This window comes from Scyliorhinus canicula, chromosome 13 (genome assembly GCF_902713615.1).
Source record: "Scyliorhinus canicula chromosome 13, sScyCan1.1, whole genome shotgun sequence".
Classification (NCBI taxonomy): Eukaryota; Metazoa; Chordata; class Chondrichthyes; order Carcharhiniformes; family Scyliorhinidae; genus Scyliorhinus; species Scyliorhinus canicula.
In genome coordinates this window covers 11,789,062-11,806,443 of record NC_052158.1, presented here as the reverse complement: position 1 = coordinate 11,806,443, position 17,382 = coordinate 11,789,062, and the positions used below count along the sequence as shown (strand labels likewise).

General features: G+C 55.3%; 1 protein-coding gene across 1 annotated transcript; it reads left to right on the top strand.

Annotated features, from left to right (window-relative positions):
- On the top strand, positions 1 to 16,644 carry LOC119976484 (zinc-binding protein A33-like). Its single transcript, XM_038817022.1, has 6 exons — positions 1 to 411; positions 504 to 599; positions 693 to 926; positions 1,426 to 1,448; positions 4,967 to 5,079; positions 15,340 to 16,644. The coding sequence occupies exons 1-6, from the start codon at positions 1 to 3 to the stop codon at positions 15,888 to 15,890; spliced, it is 1,428 nt and encodes a 475-aa protein (XP_038672950.1). The 3' UTR covers positions 15,891 to 16,644.
- Positions 16,645 to 17,382: the final 738 nt, after the last annotated feature.

Here is a 17,382-nt window from a genome sequence, read left to right as displayed (position 1 = left end):
ATGACTCTCAGACAGCAGGTCCAGAGTTTCACTGAGGAGACAATTTGTCCCATTTGTCTCGATTTCTTCACTGATCCGGTAACACTGGATTGTGGACACAACTTCTGCCTCTCCTGTATCACCCAGTGTTGGGAAAAGAAGGAGGTAAACTCCTGCCCGGAATGTAGAGAGGAGTTTCCAGAAAGAAACCTCAGGATAAATCAGGCCTTGGGAAATCTGGCCGAGAAAGCTCGAAAATTAAAGCTGAATCCGAAAGAGAAGGAAAGTAAACTTCACTGTGAGGAACATCAGGAAGAACTGAAGCTGTTTTGTGAAACTGACAAGAAATTGATCTGTTTCACTTGTGTAGTTGCGCCGGATCACAGAGACCACCACTTCCTGTCGATTAAAGAAGCTGCTGAAATCTACAAGGTAAAAGGGAAAAAATATTTTTCAACCTTACAATTTCATCACATTTTCATGGTCTCAGACTTCCATTCTGTGATTCCCTCTCCCAATCCCAGGATCAGCTGAAATTTTCCTTAGATTCTCTCAGTGTGAAGAAATCGGCGGCTCTACAAACGGAACAGAAACAGAAAGGGAATATTTCTGAAGTTAGGGTAAGGTCTCCCTGTGCTGATTTTCTGGGATCTCGGTTAGTTTTGTTCCCTTTATCGCGGGACATTAATTATGTTTCACATTTCATTTGGTAGGAACAGTCGGGCAGTCTGCAGACCCACATCACATCCGAGTTCAGTAAAATGCACCAGATTCTCACTGAGAAAGAGCAGCGTTTACTCAGAGATCTCAGGGAAGAAGAGGAGAGGATTCTAGAACCAATGGAAGAAACCCTTCAGGAGATTCAGGAGAATTTAAATTCTATTGAGGAGAAACTCTCCAAGTTGCAGAAACAGATGGAACAAAAAGACGAGCTGATATTGCTGAAGGTGAGGGAATATATTGCGGTCAGTTCAGTGAAACTTCCCAGTCACAAAATAACTGATAACTGTGAAATAAATGTAGAATTTACTGAAAAAAATACAGAATTAAACTGAAATTGTTTCCCATCCTGAACGTTTCTGCTGTTGTCTCTAAACTAACTGTCTGCAGAGTCTCCTGAGAATGAATTTTCTTGATTTTTACGCTTCCTTTGTTTTGCCCAAGTTTAATTTTCTCCTGGAACTCCCATTGTAATCCAGTTCCAGTTCCATGTTGTGAGTGTGTGGGTGTGTCTGGTACGGTGTGTGAGAGTCACTGTGTCTGTGAGCGGGACTGACGCTCAGTTCCAGTTTATTTGACTCTCCACAATCTGCCTCCCAAAATCCATCACTTTCCACTTCCGTGTGAAATCTCATCTGCTCTGAGTCTGCTCATTTCACCAGCCTGTCTAACTCCGCCTGAAATCTGTTACTGTCATCCTCACTGTTCCTCATTCATTTCTTTCAGGAGAAAGCTTGTCGGAAGAGAAGGTAGGACATGTTCTTTACTGAAACTCTGCAGTTTGATAAAAATTGTTGAGGCCGTTCGCTCGGTCGTCTCTATTGCATCCTATGGCAGTCAGAACAGCCGCCTTCATTTGCGGCAAGGTTCCCCCTGCTACATTTTGGGGATTGGGTCGGGCAGAGCAGATTGAGGGCCTTAGGCACAGGAGGATGAGCTTGACCTCGTCTGCCTCGTCTGACCCATTTAGGACACGGTATTGGCCGATGTTCTCGAAAAGAGCATTTGTGTCCCCGGTGGGTTCGAACACCCTAATCGCTTTTGCAATGTCAGTGAGCTGAGTTACCATGTAGGGCAGGGGTGTCAAACTCAAATACACCGTGGGCCAAAATTTTAAAATTGGGACAAGTCGAGGGCCGGACTGGTTCAATGTGTTTTTGCAAAACTTATTGAAATGAACTTACTGAACCTGGAACTAATAAAGCTTAGGTTATTGCCTATAAAAACAACATTAAATATTAAATAAATAAAAAAATTAGTTGCATTTATTTCTTATTGCTTTATCTGGAGCTTTTCCAGAGTAATTTCTAATGAAAACATTTTTCCACAGGCCAACACTTTGTGATTCACACTATACCTGAATAAACTCGGCATCAGCCATATCATACGCCATAGGCGCTTCAATTGCTGGGGCCAGCTTTAATAGTAATTAGATATTATTAGGGCAGCACGGTGGCCTAGTGGTTAGCACAACCGCCTCACGGCGCTGAGGTCCCAGGTTCGATCCCGGCTCTGGGTCACTGTCCGTGTGGAGTTTGCACGTTCTCCCCGTGTCTGCGTGGGTTTCACCCCCACAACCCAAAAATATGCAGAGTAGGTGGATTGGCCACGCTAAATTGCCCCTTAATTGGAAAAAATAATTGGCTAATCTAAATTTTATTTTAAAAAAATTAAAATTAAAAAAAAAAGTAATTAGATATTGTCTCGCGGGCCAAAGATAATTCTACCGCGGGCCGGATTTGGCCCGCGGGCCTTGAGTTTGACATATATGGTGTATGGCGCTATGTAGGTGACATTGGGGTTCTGTCCCTCCTGTCTGCGGGTGGTGACTGGATTCATTGAGACGGGGGTCGGTTCCGGGGCCTGTTCAGGAGGTGCGGTTGGTTCTACCTCTTGGAACGCGGAAGGGGCCCCCAGTCGGCAGTGGGGCTTGCCGTCGCATAATCAGAGGCATCCTCTTCTTTTTAACAGAATTTACAGTGCAGAAGGAGGCCATTTTGGCCCACCCGGCTCTTGGAAAGAACACCCGACCCAAGCCCATACCTCCACCCTATAATCCCGTAACACAGTAACCCCACCTCACACTAAGGGCAATTTGGACCCTAAGGGCAATTTTATCACAGCCAATCCACCTTACCTGCACATCTTTGGACTGTGGGAGGAAACCGGAGCATCCGGAGGAAACCCACGCACACACGGGGAGGATGTGCAGACGCCACACAGTCAGTGACCCAAGCCAGGATTCGAACCTGGGACCCTGGAGCTGTGAAGCATTTGTGCTAACCACAATGCTACCGTGCTGCCATTCTACCCCTGGGTCACTGTCCCTGGAATTTGTGGTGAAGGTGCACATTACTCCTGTAACTGCCAATTGGGACTGTAATCTGCCTATCCCACACAGGCATTTGGTATGGTCCACAGCGCGGCTCCTGTTTTCTTTCCCTGTTCGGTGTAAGACTTTTACCGCAGCCTGCGGGTCGCTGCATTTTAATTTCAGTTCCTCTAATTGGGTAACAGCGACATCTTTCTCACCGATAGCGCGCTGTGTTTATTGATGGGCCTTGTCACACTGGGCCTGGTATTCACTCATATGTATGAGGTTGACACGGTTCTGCTCCTCTCTCATTGCTACCTCGGCTTCTAGCTGGTGAATGCATCCAGCAGAGCCCACTAGGTCCTGCTGTAATCTTATTATTTGGCTATCTGTCTTCTTTAATTTGATTAAATTTACGGCGACCGACCACAACAGTGGCCATCACCAGCAACAACCCCAAAGAAGGAAGGAAGAGCAGAAGCTGAGTATGACTCCAGCTATATTCTCCTTAGGATCCCAGATCTGGTTTAGGGGTTTCGCCCCACTGTACCCACTTGGGCCATTTACTGTTTTTATATACATGGAGGAAGTGTGACTAGGGGTATTACGGTACCTGGAAGTGAGCTGCTATTGGTGCAGAGGACTCGCTGCCAATTGGCCCGGGTAAGTCATGTGCCTCTCAGCCAATTGGCTGAGAGGTAGGTAGCTCCCCTTACGAGGTGGGATATAAGAACCCGTGCTTCCCGACAGTCGGCCTTTTTTCTGTACGCCTGCTGCCGGGCACACATCATGTGCATTAAAGCCGATCGTTTGGATCTCATCCATGTTTTGTGTCCATTGATTGTGCATCAGAGGACATCAACCAACTCGGCACGACTGGCCATCACTATTCTGCTAGAATTTGGTGGGGGTGGAGGGAGAAAACAATTGGGATAAGGGTCTGGTTTCCACTAAATTCCCTCCCACAAAGTTCTTTCAAGTCCCGCAACTATCCTAGATCTTTTCTAAAGTTTGTACTCCTCACCTTCCAGACTCCTGGTTTATGGCCCAATCAGCTGGTCGAAACTGTATTAGTCCTTCACTCTCTTACGACTGGCCACTTGGTGGGACAATCTGTCCCCTTATTTCAGGCTCAGACAGTGTTGGAGAATACTGGGTTGAAGGTTCGACTTTGGAGCAACGTATCGCTTCTTATCCAAGGACTGTCTGAGGTGCCATAATGTTGTTGCTGTCCAATTCAGATACTTCAACCAGCTCCTTAATTAAAGTTTACCCAGATGTCTTCATTTATGACTGGAACAAAGTATGGACATGGACAAAATACAACACACTTTATTAAATAAACCGTAAATTACCCACGGTACATACGAGAAACACCCAGGATTCGACGAAATTACCCGAAAAGGTAAGTTGTAGATCCGATCCCTGAGACCCTCTGGTTCCTCTTTGCAAAGGTGATTCTCGCTGGCTGTTTCATGCTTGCTTCCTTTTGGCCTGGTCAGGGTCACCTCACACACCCAGTCTTTGCTTCGAGTCTTTGCTGCTAGTCCTTTGCTTCTGGTGTCTCTGAGATGCCTACTTTTATTCCCCTCCCTGCCTTTCCAGAAACCTTTCTGGCTTCCAGCCAATGAGGTCTCGGGAGCGGGTCCCAGCAGCCAATGGGCCGCTTGATGACCGTTTGACAGGCCACCTGAACCCGCCCCAGGTGTCCCATCTCTGGTGGTGTGGGCTGCACATGACCTGTTCCCATATAAGGTAACAGTGGATACTCTCGGTATCGGAAAAACTGGCTCAATCTGGGCTACGAGCAACAAGTTATACATTTCTCAGTTATAGAAACGTGATTAATATTTCACTTTGTACATTTTCGCAATCATCAAAAATGCTGAAAACATTTACATACGTTCTAAAATCTTCTATCAGAGAAATTTATTGCATTTTTTGAACATACAGGATTGAGGACTCTCTCAAACTCTCAGTGTCTGCTGCCGCCCTGTCTATCGGAAAGTTCAAAGGTCCTTTACAGTACACAGCCTGGAGAGAAATGATCAACTCCATTAACCCCGGTAAAACTCTTCTATTAATTTTACTGATTTTAAATCCAGTTGTGACGGGACTAAAGGATCTCCAATGTCCCAGATTAAATATTCATTTTGCCAGTTGATAATCCTCGGGAGCCTCTCCATTCTCATATTTTACTCTCTGTGGGTTCCTCTGGGTGAGTGTCTGAAGCCATCAGCACCGTGTGTCAAAGCAGTGAAGGGATCTGTATAACCAGAGGAATAGAGCTCCAATCTCAGGATGGGAAACCCAATTTGTAGAGGAGACTGGACTGGTCCCGTCTGTCATTCTGGGGAACATTTTTTAATCATCGTTTATCGGGAAGACATTCAGACATTAGAGAGCAAGTGTTAAACGGCAGAGAATCTGGTTGGTGGATTTGGACACCTTCAGCAAGAGGAGGTGCTGCAGAAACAGTGAGTCTGCACTGGATAAGGGAGGGAGTGTGGTGATCTTATTGAAATGTTCAAGGTTCAAAACAGAAGGGAGAATGTAAAAATCCACAGGTTTAACACAGTCACAGAGTCCCGATCAAAGTAGGTATAGTTTTAAATCTAGAATAGGGAGTTTGGATTGAGTGAGGTTGATTTATTGAGTGACTCCATTGATGGAGCAGGTAGTGAACCAGTGAACCCTGGCCGGCCAGTGGGACATGGCGGACTTGCCCCTCGGAGTGGCAGCAGAAATGAAGGAACTCCTGAGATTGTGTGGGCCCGCGGGTCCATGACGCACGGTCGCTCCCCTGGCCGTCCATGAAGGCCCATGGTGAACGATCCCCCCGCCCCCCACCAGGGCGGCCGTGGACTGAGACCGCAGCCACCACTGGACGTTCCCCTCGGCCGATAGGTGGTTTGAACTACGCCGTCGGGAACTCGGCCAGTTTTTCACGGAGAATCGCGGTGGGTCCTCTGTCAATGGCCTCCTACCCGCGCTGCGTAGTTCGCACGCGAGAGACTCCCGAGCGATTGTCCAGGGACCGGAGAATCGTGGACCCTGAGCCGGTGCCGATTTCGGTGTAAACGGCCATCCTCCGCCCCGCGCCAATCGCGATTTCGGTGTGGAGGCTCGTAGAATCCCGTCCATGGGGTTGGATTCTCCGCAGCTCCGCTCCGAAATCGCGAAAAGCGATCGGCCGGTGAATTGCTTCCGATACCCAAACCAGCTTTGGCGCTGGTTTGGCGCCGATTCCCGATTTTCTGGACCCCCCAAAATGACGGATTCGCAATAGGTGCCCCGACGACCGATACTCCGGGGTCTGAGCGATTCTGCGGCCTGGATGGGCCGAAGTCCCAACGGCGTGGTTCTAACCACGTGTAAAATATCGCAATGCCGGCGTGCTGGCTGATGCGGCGGTGGGAGGAGGTAGGAGTTGGCGCGGAGGGACTGCGGGCTCCCGTAACGGGCACCGGCCATGTTTCCTGCAGGGGGGGAGAGAGGAAGGGAGGGGAAACAGGCCAAGCAGTCGGGGAGCCCCCGACATGACAGGGCGGTGCTCACGCAACGGGCGCCATTATGCCGGCCATCCTTTGCCCACCCGCCCCGGCTCCCTGTGTGAACGCAGAGTTAACGGCTGTATGGTTAGGTGCCCACCCCCTCCCTGGCCACCCAACCCAACCCAACCAGCGACACCCACAGGAGGACCACCCAGGGCCACACCGACGGCAGCCCGTAGTGAGGCAGTGCCACCAAACAGCGGCCCTGGCAGCGGGGACGGGTGCCAGCAGCGGGGCACCGACGGGGCCGGGGTGGGGAACATGTGAGGCTAGGTGCGCGGTGCCAACCGGGGCCACCATGTAGCCCAAGGTACCTGGCTGTGCATGGGTGTATGCGCCATGGTAACATTGTGTCCCCTCACCCCCTGCAGATCAGAATGTTTGGGCACCACCCAGCGACGCTGGCCGCCGTGGCGGGGGCCGCTGCCCTGCATGCAGCCCTGTGGCAGCATCAGCACAGGCGGCTCAGAGAGGTGGCGAAGGCTGCAGCAGAGGATCGGGCTGCAGTGGGGCAGGTACCAGCCACTCAGGCTGGAGGGCCGCCTGCCCGACAGGCCGAGGAGGAACGGGACGAAGGGGAGGAGGAGGAACGGGATGAGGGGGAGGAGGAGGAGGAACGGGAGGAGGAGGAGGAGGAGGAGGAACGGGACGAGGGGGAGGAGGAGGAACGGGACGAGGAGGAGGAGGAGGAGGAAAGGGAGGAGGAGGAAAGGGAGGAGGGGGAGGAGGAGGAACGGGATGAGGGGGAGGAGGAGGAGGAACGGGACGATGGGGAGGAGGAGGAGGAACGGGATGAGGGGGAGTAGGAGGAACGGGACGAGGGGGAGGAGGAGGAGGAAAGGGAGGAGGAGGAAAGGAGGAGGGGGAGGAGGAGGAACGGGACGAGGGGGAGGAGGAGGAGGAATGGGACGAGGGGAGGAGGAGGAACGGGACGAGGGGGAGGAGGAGGAGGAACGGGACGATGGGGAGGAGGAGGAACGGGATGAGGGGAAGGAGGAGGAGGAGTTGGTGGTGATAAAGGAGTCCCCACGCCTACCGGCGCCGCCAGGAACTCCCGGACCGGGCCGGCAGGAGGAGGCTGCGGATGAGCCGGGAAACCGTCGCTCACATCTGCCACATGATGGCAAACCTGGCACCGCATGGGACTGGGGGAGGATACCCGCTACCGGTGGCCATCAAGGTGACGGTCGCCCTCAACCTCTACACCACGGGGTCGTTCCAGTTGCCGAGTCGGGATCTGTCCGGCATCTCACAGGCATCGGCACACAGGTGCATCCGTGCCGTCACCAACATCCTGTATGCCCTGGCATTCAGTTCCCTGTGGGCCGTGCCCACCAGGATGTCCGGGTAGCGGGGTTTGCTGCCATCGCCAGGATATCCCAGGTCCAGGGGGGCATCGATGGGGTGCATGTCGCCCTATGGGCACCGGCGGATGAGAGGCCGATGTTCAGGAACAGGAAGGGGCACCACTCCATCAACATACAGATGGTCTGTGACCACCAGATGAAGATCCTGCAGCCGGTACCCAGGCAGTGGGCATGACTCGTTTATCTTGGCTCAATCATTCATACCCGGCATGTTCGAGGGATGCCCCCCCTCCCCTCGGCTGCGGGGCTGGTTGCTGGGCGACAGGGGTTACCCGTTGCGCTCGTGGCTGGTGACGCCTATACAGAGGCCACAGAGCGACGTGGAGAACCGCTACAATGAGGCCCATTGTTCTACCAGGCGTATGTGGAGAGGTGCTGCGGGGTATTGATGATGCGCTTTAGGGGCCCTCCAGTACGAGGCAAGGAGGGTCGGCATCATTGTTGTGGTCTGCTGCTTCCTCCACGACATCGTGCAGCAGAGGGGCAATGTGCTGGAGGAGGATGAGGGGCAAGGGCAGGCCTTGTCAGACGAGGAGGAGATGGGGAAGAGGGACAATGGGCGGGGCATGCACGGGAGGCTGCACTACGCCACCAGCAGGGGCAGCGAGCGTGGGATGCTTTGGTCGATGCACACTTCACCAACTGGGGTGGGGGTGGGATTGCTGGGCACGGGCACCACATTACCGCAGCCCCTCACTACCGAACACACCCACCTCCCCCACCACCGAACACTCACCACCCCACCACCTCCCCCACCACCGAACACTCACCTCCCCCACCACCGACCACCCCCACCTCCCCACCACCGAACACTCACCTCCCCCACCACCGAACACTCACCTTCCCACCACCAAACACCCCCACCTCCCCCACCACCGAACACTCGCCTCCCCCACCACCGAACCCGCACCTCCCCCACCACCAAACACTCACCTCCCCCACCACCGAACCCTCACCTCCCCCACCACCGAACACTCACCTCCCCCACCACCGAACACTCACCTCCCCCACCACCGAACACTCACCTCCCCCACCACCGAACACTCACCTCCCCCACCACTGAACACTCACCACCCCCACCACCGAACACTCACCTCCCCCACCACCGAACACTCCCCTCCCCCACCACCGAACACTCACCTCCCTCACCACCGAACACTCACCTCCCCCACCACCGAACACTCACCTCCCCCACCACCGAACACGCCCCTCCCCCACCACCGAACACTCCCCTCCCCCACCACCGAACACTCCCCTCCCCCACCACCGAACACTCACCTCCCCCACCACCGAACACTCACCTCCCACACCATCGAACCACCCGCATGCACACCACCGAACCACCCCTCCATTATATATATACCTGAGCACAGTAAGAAGTCTTACAACACCAGGTTAAAGTCCAACAGGTTTGTTTCAAACACGAGCTTTCGGAGCACGGCTCCTTCTTCAGGTGACCTGAAGAAGGAGCCGTGCTCCGAAAGCTCGTGTTTGAAACAAACCTGTTGGACTTTAACCTGGTGTTGTAAGACTTCTTACTGTGCTCACCCCAGTCCAACGCCGGCATCTCCACATCATATATACCTGAGGCACTGGTTTGCCAGGTCTGGTCCACGGGATGGAGGATGATGTCAGCCCGCTCTGCGATGAACTCCGAGCTCCACATCGTGAGACAATGTCTGACTCTCATGGACACAGTAGCACCTCCCAACTGGGTGATCCCTGCGTCCGAGCTGGACAGTCCATCCCATGGCCCTGTCGTATCTCTGGGGACGGGGTGATGGGGATGTCTGCGGGGGGGGGGGGGGGGGGGGGGGGGGGTGGCTGTATGGTTCACCCACTGGGACACACTCTTCCACCACCCCTCACCCACAGTGGACATCACTTACCGCCCCACCCCCTGCACCCATCGGACAGAGCACCAGAGGCAGCTTTCATCGGTGATAACATGTGTTTAATGTGCAGAGGTATATACAGTCTGTGCCCGAGCCCCTATAACTAAACATTGCACTCCACCCATGCCAACCTAACTGGTGTCTATGTTTCTGGCCTTATGGGCCCTATCACTACACCTAGGTGGTTCCCCAGATGGTACAGCAGGGGTGGCGGTGGACTGCTGTGACCCCTGCCCCGTGATGATGGTCCCCATTGGCGCACGTCTCCTGGGTGGTCCAGGCTGCTCCGGCCGTCCCGGCTGGCGTACTGCTGCCCTGTTCTGCCTGCTGCCCACTAGATACACCAGGGACAGGAGGGGGTGTCTGAAGTGCTGCGGTGTTACGGCACCTCCCCTGCAGTGTATGGGCCCCAGCACCTCCTCCTCCCTCGGGATGCCTGATGGACCCCAGCTTCTCAATGGGATGGGGGTGTGCGCTGCCATTCCTGGAGGCCCGCTCTGGTTTCGGACCAGGGTCTGGCCATGGGGCTCAGGGAGTGGCCATCCCTGTGACGCCAGCCAGCACCTGGGCAATGGTGCCAATGCTCTCAGCCATGGCCTGCTGAGACTGGGCCACACTGCGGAGTGCCGCTGCAATCTGTGAGTGGGCAGCCATGTCCTGGGCCATGGCCCCCGCCTGCACAGAATGCACAGGCCTTGCACAGCCTGACCCATGTCCAACACCTTCGCCTCCAGTGCCTCCACCGCGGACGCCACCCGTGCGGTTTCAGCCAGGGTGGCACGCACGGCCGGCACCATTCCCTGCTCCTACACGTGGTTGGATTCCTCCAACTGCGTCTGCAGGGGCTGGAAGCCGGCCGTCATCCCCTTCTCTGGTCCCTGGCTCTCTGACTGCACCTGATCTATGGGTGGGAGTGGATATTCCAGGAACCCGGGACCCGTCTGGGTGGCAGCTGGTTGTTGGGCCCGGGCTGCCCTCCGACCGTCCGGCCCCTCGGCTGCTCCTCCCTCCACCTGCTATACCGGAGCGGCTGTGTGGTTCGCACTGGTAAATGTCCCAGAAGCCTCCTCACTAATGAGCCCAGTCGAGGTGATGGTGGAGGGTCTGGGAGATTGCAGTGACGGAAAATTCCTCATCGGACCCGAAGTCCGGGGTCTCCTGGGTTGTGGTTTCCTGGCTCGTCTCGGCCGGAGGGCTGTTGTTACGGCTGCCCTCCCCGTCGGTGCTTAGGGCCCTGGGGGGCACCGGCCCTGGCACTGGCTGGGGGTGGGGGGGGGGGGGGGGGTGGGGGGGGGGCACCGGCCCTGGCACTGGCTGGGGGCGGGGGGGGCACCGGCCCTGGCACTGGCTGGGGGCGGGGGGGGGCACCGGCTGGTCCGGGACCATCGCCGGCTGGTCCTGCCAGACACAAGACAGCATGTATGGCCAGACAGACGGACGGGAGTGAGGCATCAGGTAGTGAGTGGGTGGGGTGAGTGAGGGGGGTGACGGGGTTGGGGTGAGGGGTTGGGGTGAGGGGTTGGGTGAGGGGGGTGGGGTGAGGGGGTGGGGTGATTGGGGTGGGGGTAGGGGGTGAGGTGGGGTGGGTGAGGGCCGCATACACGTAGGGGGCTCTCACTTGGTGGCGCGCCTCCGACCTCCGCATCAGCAACCTCCCTCTCCTCCGGCCCGCCAACGTTGTCCCGGGCCCTCTGCTCGGGCACGGTGAGGGGACGCAGTTCAGGTCCTCCCCCTCCGATCTTCTCCCGCTCCCGGCGGTTTATGCGCAGCCTCGTCCTGGGTGGGGTGGGTGTGGGGGTGGGGGGAGAAAGACAGAAACAGCAACATTGTCAGACGGTCGACGCATGCAGCCCAGGGGTTGGGTCTCTGATGGCATCAGTGCACAGGGCACCCGGCCATTGCGGCTGGCATGGGTGGGTGCAGCCATGTGGGTCACGGTGGGCTTGCGACTGTCCCCCTGAGGGGTGGGAGTGGCGGGTCACATGTGTGTGGGGGTAGGGGGGTTGGTGCCAGGGGCACAGTGCTGGGTACTCACCCTGGCTGCCCTGAGGAGGTTGTGCAGCTTCTTCCTGTTCTGGTCTGCAGTCCGGGCCACCACCCAGACGGCGCTGACGGCGTCTGCCACCTCCGCCCAGGCACACCGGACAATGGAGCCTGCGACCTTCGACCCGGCCCAGGGTACAGCACCACCCTCCTGCCCTCCACAGCGTCCAGGAGGGGGTCCAACTCGCTGTCTGTGCCCGAGCCCCTATAACTAAACATTGCCCGGCACCCATGCAATCGCGGAACTGCTCTTCTGGCGGCCATCTTGCCTGCGACGCCGTGTGTGTCTGTGTGTGTGTGGGTGTGTGTCTGTGTGTGTGTGTGTGGGGGGGGGGGAGAATGGTTATGAGCAGCCGTGGCGTATCGGCGGCCGCTCCCGGGTGCTTCACGTTCCGCCCGTGCTAGCCCCTGTGGGCCGGTGAATAGCTCCACCTGGAGGCCCGTTGATGCCGTCATGAAACTCCACCATTTTCACGACGGCGTCAACACTTAGCCTCAGTATCGGAGAATCCAGCCCAAGATATTAATTACATGGAGAGGGTGAGGAAATATATATTTCTGGAGATTGTCTTGCGTTGGTTTTAAGTGAGGAACACCTGTGGGAGGGACCTTTGAGTTGACTGGAGATTGTAACATTTAAGGTTCAGAATGTCCCGAGGGTTGACACATTCAGATCCTGTCTCAGGGCAGGAAGCTGAACCCTGATGGGACGTCACAGGTCACAGGTCAGCTCAAGGGTCAGTGAACAACAGTTTGTGTTCGGTTGTGTTTAGTTTAAGGAGCTGGGAGCAGCAGTTGTTGGCAGCAGCTCAGCTGAGGAGCTGGGACTGTGGGACCGACAGGGCCAGGGGTGAGGGGATGGGGGGGGGGGGGGGGGGGGGGGGGGGGGGGGTGGATCCCGCAGTGCAAATGGCATATTGGATATTGGAATTCAACCAGCAATGGTGGCCTTCCTGCTGGTCGCCGCCGCCCCCCACCCACCCCCACCTGCAGCCCCCTCCGTGACACATACCTGCCGCACCGCGGGGTGGGGACCCTGGGATGGAGGATGATGACAACCCGCTCTGCGATGAGCTCTGCTGCTCTGCATCGTATGACAATGTCTGACTCCTGCCCACGGTAACACTTTCCACCGTCCACCTGGGTGATCCCTGCCTGTGAGCTGGTCATTCCTACACACGGTCCCATCGAATCCCTGGGGTGGCGGTGGTCGGGGCGGTCAGGGTGAGGTGAGGAGGGTGGGGATCACGGGCCACCCACAGGACTTCACACCATTCCCCAGATCCTCCCCAACATTCACCCATTCTCCCACCCCCAGCCAGCCCAGGCTAGCCCACCCCACACACCCATCAGACAGAGCACCGAGGCAGGTTGTAACAGTGGTAACAGGCTGTTTATTGTGAACAAATATATACAGGTTTATTCCCTCGTCCCAATAACTAAACTTTTTTTTTTAGATTATTTATAAATTTAGATTATCCAATTATTTATTTTTTTTCCAATTAAGGGGCAATTTAGCGTGGCCAATCCACCTACTCTGCACATTTTTGGGTTGTGGGGGCGAAACCCACGCAGACACGGGGAGAATGTGCAAACTCCACACGGACAGTGACCCAGAGCCGGGATCGAACCTGGGACCTCAGCGCCGTGAGGCGGTTGTGCTAACCACTTGGCCACCGTGCTGCCCTCCCAATAACTAAACTGTGACCTGCACCCGTGCCAACTTAACTGGTGGCTACTTTTCTGGCCTTGCGGGCCCCAACACTATGTCTAGGTGGGTCTCCAGAGGGTACAGCAGGGGCCGGGCCCATCCAGGCCCGGTTTCTCCAGAAGACGCCCGTCAACTGTGATTCCTGCCCTGTGAACTGGGTCCCCGTTGGCCGGCGTTTTCTGGAGAAACCGGGCCTGGATGGGCCCGTCCCCTGCTCAGGTGTCCCAGGTGGCGTGGTACCGCCATGTTCTGCCCACTGCCCACCAGATACGCCAGGGACAGGAGGGGGGAGTCCGAGGTGCTATTGTGATCAGGCACCTCCCCTGCGGGAGTCACCGACATGGGCCTCATCACCTCCTCCTCCCTCAGTGTGCCCAATGGCCCCTGGGCTTCTCTCTGGGACTGAGGGGGCAAGGGGAGCTACGCCCTGAGGCTCCCCCGCCACCTGGCACTGCCACTCCTGGAGGCCCGCTCTGGTCTCGACCAGGGTCTGCTGGAGGCCAGGGAGCACAGGGAGTGGACCATCTCCCTCTGGGACTGGGCCACCTCCCTCTGTGTCTCCGCCATGTTGGTCAGTGCCTGGGCAATGCTGCTGACGTTCCCAGCCATGGCCTGCTGTGACTGGGCCATGCTCAGGAACGCTGCTGCAATTTCTAGGTGGCTCTGGGACATGTGAGGCAGCGAACCCTGTCCTGGGCCTCGGCCAGCGCCTGCACAGAATGCCCCAGGCCTTGGGCATCGTCGATCCATAGTCCAAACCATCGCCCCAATGCCTCCACTGCGGACGCCACCCATGGAGTGTTGGCCGGGGTGACAGGCATGGTCGGCACCACCTCCTGCTCCTGCACGCGGTTGGACTCCTCCACCTGCGCCTGCAGGTGTTGGATGCTCACCGACATCCCCTCATGTAGTCCCTGGCTCTGTGACTGCATCTCCACTATCGATGGGACTGTCTGTTCCAGAAGCCCCAGACCAGACTGGACGGGAGCTAGTCCCTGGGATCGACCCTCCGACCGTCCTCCCCCCTCGGGTGCTCCGACCTCCACCTGCTGTCCCGTGTCAGCTGTGTGCTGAGCACCAGAGAGAGTCCCAGGAGCCTCTTCACTAACATGGCCAACCGAGGTGAGTGTCTCTGGGATGGTGGAGGGTGTTGGAGACGCTGTGACGGGGAGTCAGTGTCATCCTCCGACCCGACCTCCTAAACTTTCTTTCTCATCCCATCTTGTACATTCTCTCCCCCACTCTCTCTCTTACCCTCCCATTTCCCTCCCACCTTCCTACTGTTGCAAACATCCCCTCTCTCTTTTTCACACCCTCCAACTTTTGCATTTATTCCTCTGCACTCTCTCCCACCCTCACACTCTCCCTGCTAACCTGCTGTCTCTACTCCTCCACCTCAGTCTCTCACACCCTCCTACACTCCCTGTCACTTCCTGTTCTCCCTGCCACACCCTCTATTTCTCAACCCTCTCCCAATCCCTCTGTAATTCGGCTTCCACACTCTCAAACCCTCCAGCTTTCCGTCACCCACTTCTGCCTCACTTTCACTCCATTCTCACACTCCCTCTCTCCTTTCCTGCTCTCTCCCTTCACCCACTCCCTGGCTCTGCTGCTCTGATTTCTCTCCTCTGACCCCTCCCCCTCCCTCACTATCCTCTCCCTCACCTACCCCGTTTGCCCCTCTCTACCCCTCCCTCTCTCTTCCCTCCCCCTCTCTCTCTAAATCACTGACTGTGTTATTTTAACTTTCCCCCAGCTCCAGCCTCCCTGACTCTGGATCTGAACACAGCGAATCCCGGGCTCATCCTGTCTGAGGACCGGACCAGTGTGAGACCCGGAGACAAACAGCAGACGCTCCCAGACACCCCGGAGAGGTTTAATCCCTGGCTCTGTGTCCTGGAATCAGAGGGATTCACATCAGGGAGACATTACTGGGAGGTGGGGGTGGGGGGGAAGACAGAGTGTTGGCTGGGAGTGGCCCGAGAGTCTGTGAACAGGAAAGGGGTATTCATCCCGAGCCCTGAGTCTGGATTCTGGGTTGTGTGGCTGATTCCCGGATGTGGTTATTTTGCCGCCACCTCCCCCTCACCGACCCCCCTCACCCCGAATGTGAATCCCGGGAAGATCGGGGTTTTCCTGGACTATGAGGGGGGACAGGTGTCATTTTACAATGCGGACAATATGTCCCATCTCCACACTTTCACCCACACTTTCACTGAGAGAATCTTTCCCATCTTCTGTCCGGGATGGAATTCCGACGGGAAAGACTCGGCCCCGCTAACAATCTGCGGGATTAAAGATCACTGACAGATCCATCCCATAATTTCACACCATCTCCCTGCCTCCTGCCAGCTGTAAACTGCTGGGTGTGGGTCTCAGTCACAGGGGGTGCGGATGTTTCAAATAGTTCAACTGCCCAACGCTGTTATTAAACTCGACAAAAAAACTATTTATTTGAAAAAGGTCTAATTTGTTAATGATTAGATCACAGAGCATGGAAGCAAAGTGTGTGTTTCATTTTCTGCTGGCTCCAGACTCCAGCGTTTTAAAAATCCATCAAGAATTCATTGACCCTGATTCGGAAATTACTGCCCTGGACAAACAGAGTGATTTTCACCCTGAAGTGAAGCGAATGTTTCCACTGGCCCCTCATCCCTCAGCACCGAGGGTAGGTTCTGAATGGACAGCGGCATCTCCCTCCTGTTTCAGATGGGAAACCGTGTCGGAGATTACACAGCCCATCCTGTCCATGCCAGCTCTTTGAAAAGCTGTCCAGCTGGTCCTACAATAATGTTGACCTTCAAATATCCTTTCAATTCCCTTTAAAAGTTACTGTTGAAGCTGCTACCCCCTCCTTCAAACAGTGTTTTGCAGATTATAACTTGCTGCATATTCCACCCTCTTCATATCTCCTCTGCTTCTGTTGTCAAGTCTGTCTGTCTGCTTAAAATAGTGCATCTCAGTGAAGGATGTCTCTGAACACATCCAGCAGTAATCGGGAACACTTTTTTTTTCAAAAAATATACTTTATTCATAAAATTTATAATAAACTTTACAGAACATTTCAAATTGTCTTGACTGTACATTTCCATCTGAGTTACATTCATTTGTCTTTCTTCAATTCAATTGGGATAACGTTACACACGTATCCTACTTTAAGTTACAGTTCTTTCTTAAATATTTATATTGCTTTGTTTCTATCATACATTGTGGTATTGAAGACTCGGACCGAGGGGCTTTACACTGTTACCAACCCCTCGGTGTACATTTGCTGGTAAGACCTTACACTGGGGTCTTTCCCCTTTGCGCCTTGGCGGCAGCTGCCCCAAGCTTGAGTGCGTCCCTCAGCACGTAGTCCTGGACCTTGGAATGTGCCAGTCTGCAACACTCGGTCGAGGACAATTCTTTGCAATGGAAGATCAGCAGGTTTTGGGCAGACCAAAGAGCGTCTTTCACCGAGTTGATGACCTCCCAGCAGCAGTTGATATTTGTCTCGGTGTGTGTCCCTGGAAACAGTCCGTAGAGCACAGAGTCCTGTGTTACAGAGCTGCTCGGGATGAACCTTGACAAATACCACTGCATCTCACTCCAGACCTGCTTTGCAAAGGCACATTCCACAAGGAGGTGTGTGACTGTCTCATTTCCCCCACAGCCACTCCGAGGGCAGCGTGCATTGATGCTGAGCCTTCGGGTGTACATGAAGAATCTGACAGGGAGGGCCCTTCTCACCACCAGCCAAGCTAGGTCTTGGTGCTTGTTTGAAAGTTCTGGTGATGAGGCGTTCTGCCAGATGACTCTG

Excerpts from the sequence above, each read along its gene's own strand:
- LOC119976484 (XM_038817022.1), top strand. The coding sequence starts at position 1 with ATGACTCTCAGACAGCAGGTCCAGAGTTTCACTGAGGAGACAATTTGT. Across the intron at positions 927-1,425 it reads ACGAGCTGATATTGCTGAAG|GAGAAAGCTTGTCGGAAGAG; the intron begins GTGAGGGAATAT and ends CATTTCTTTCAG. Across the intron at positions 1,449-4,966 it reads AAAGCTTGTCGGAAGAGAAG|GATTGAGGACTCTCTCAAAC; the intron begins GTAGGACATGTT and ends TTGAACATACAG.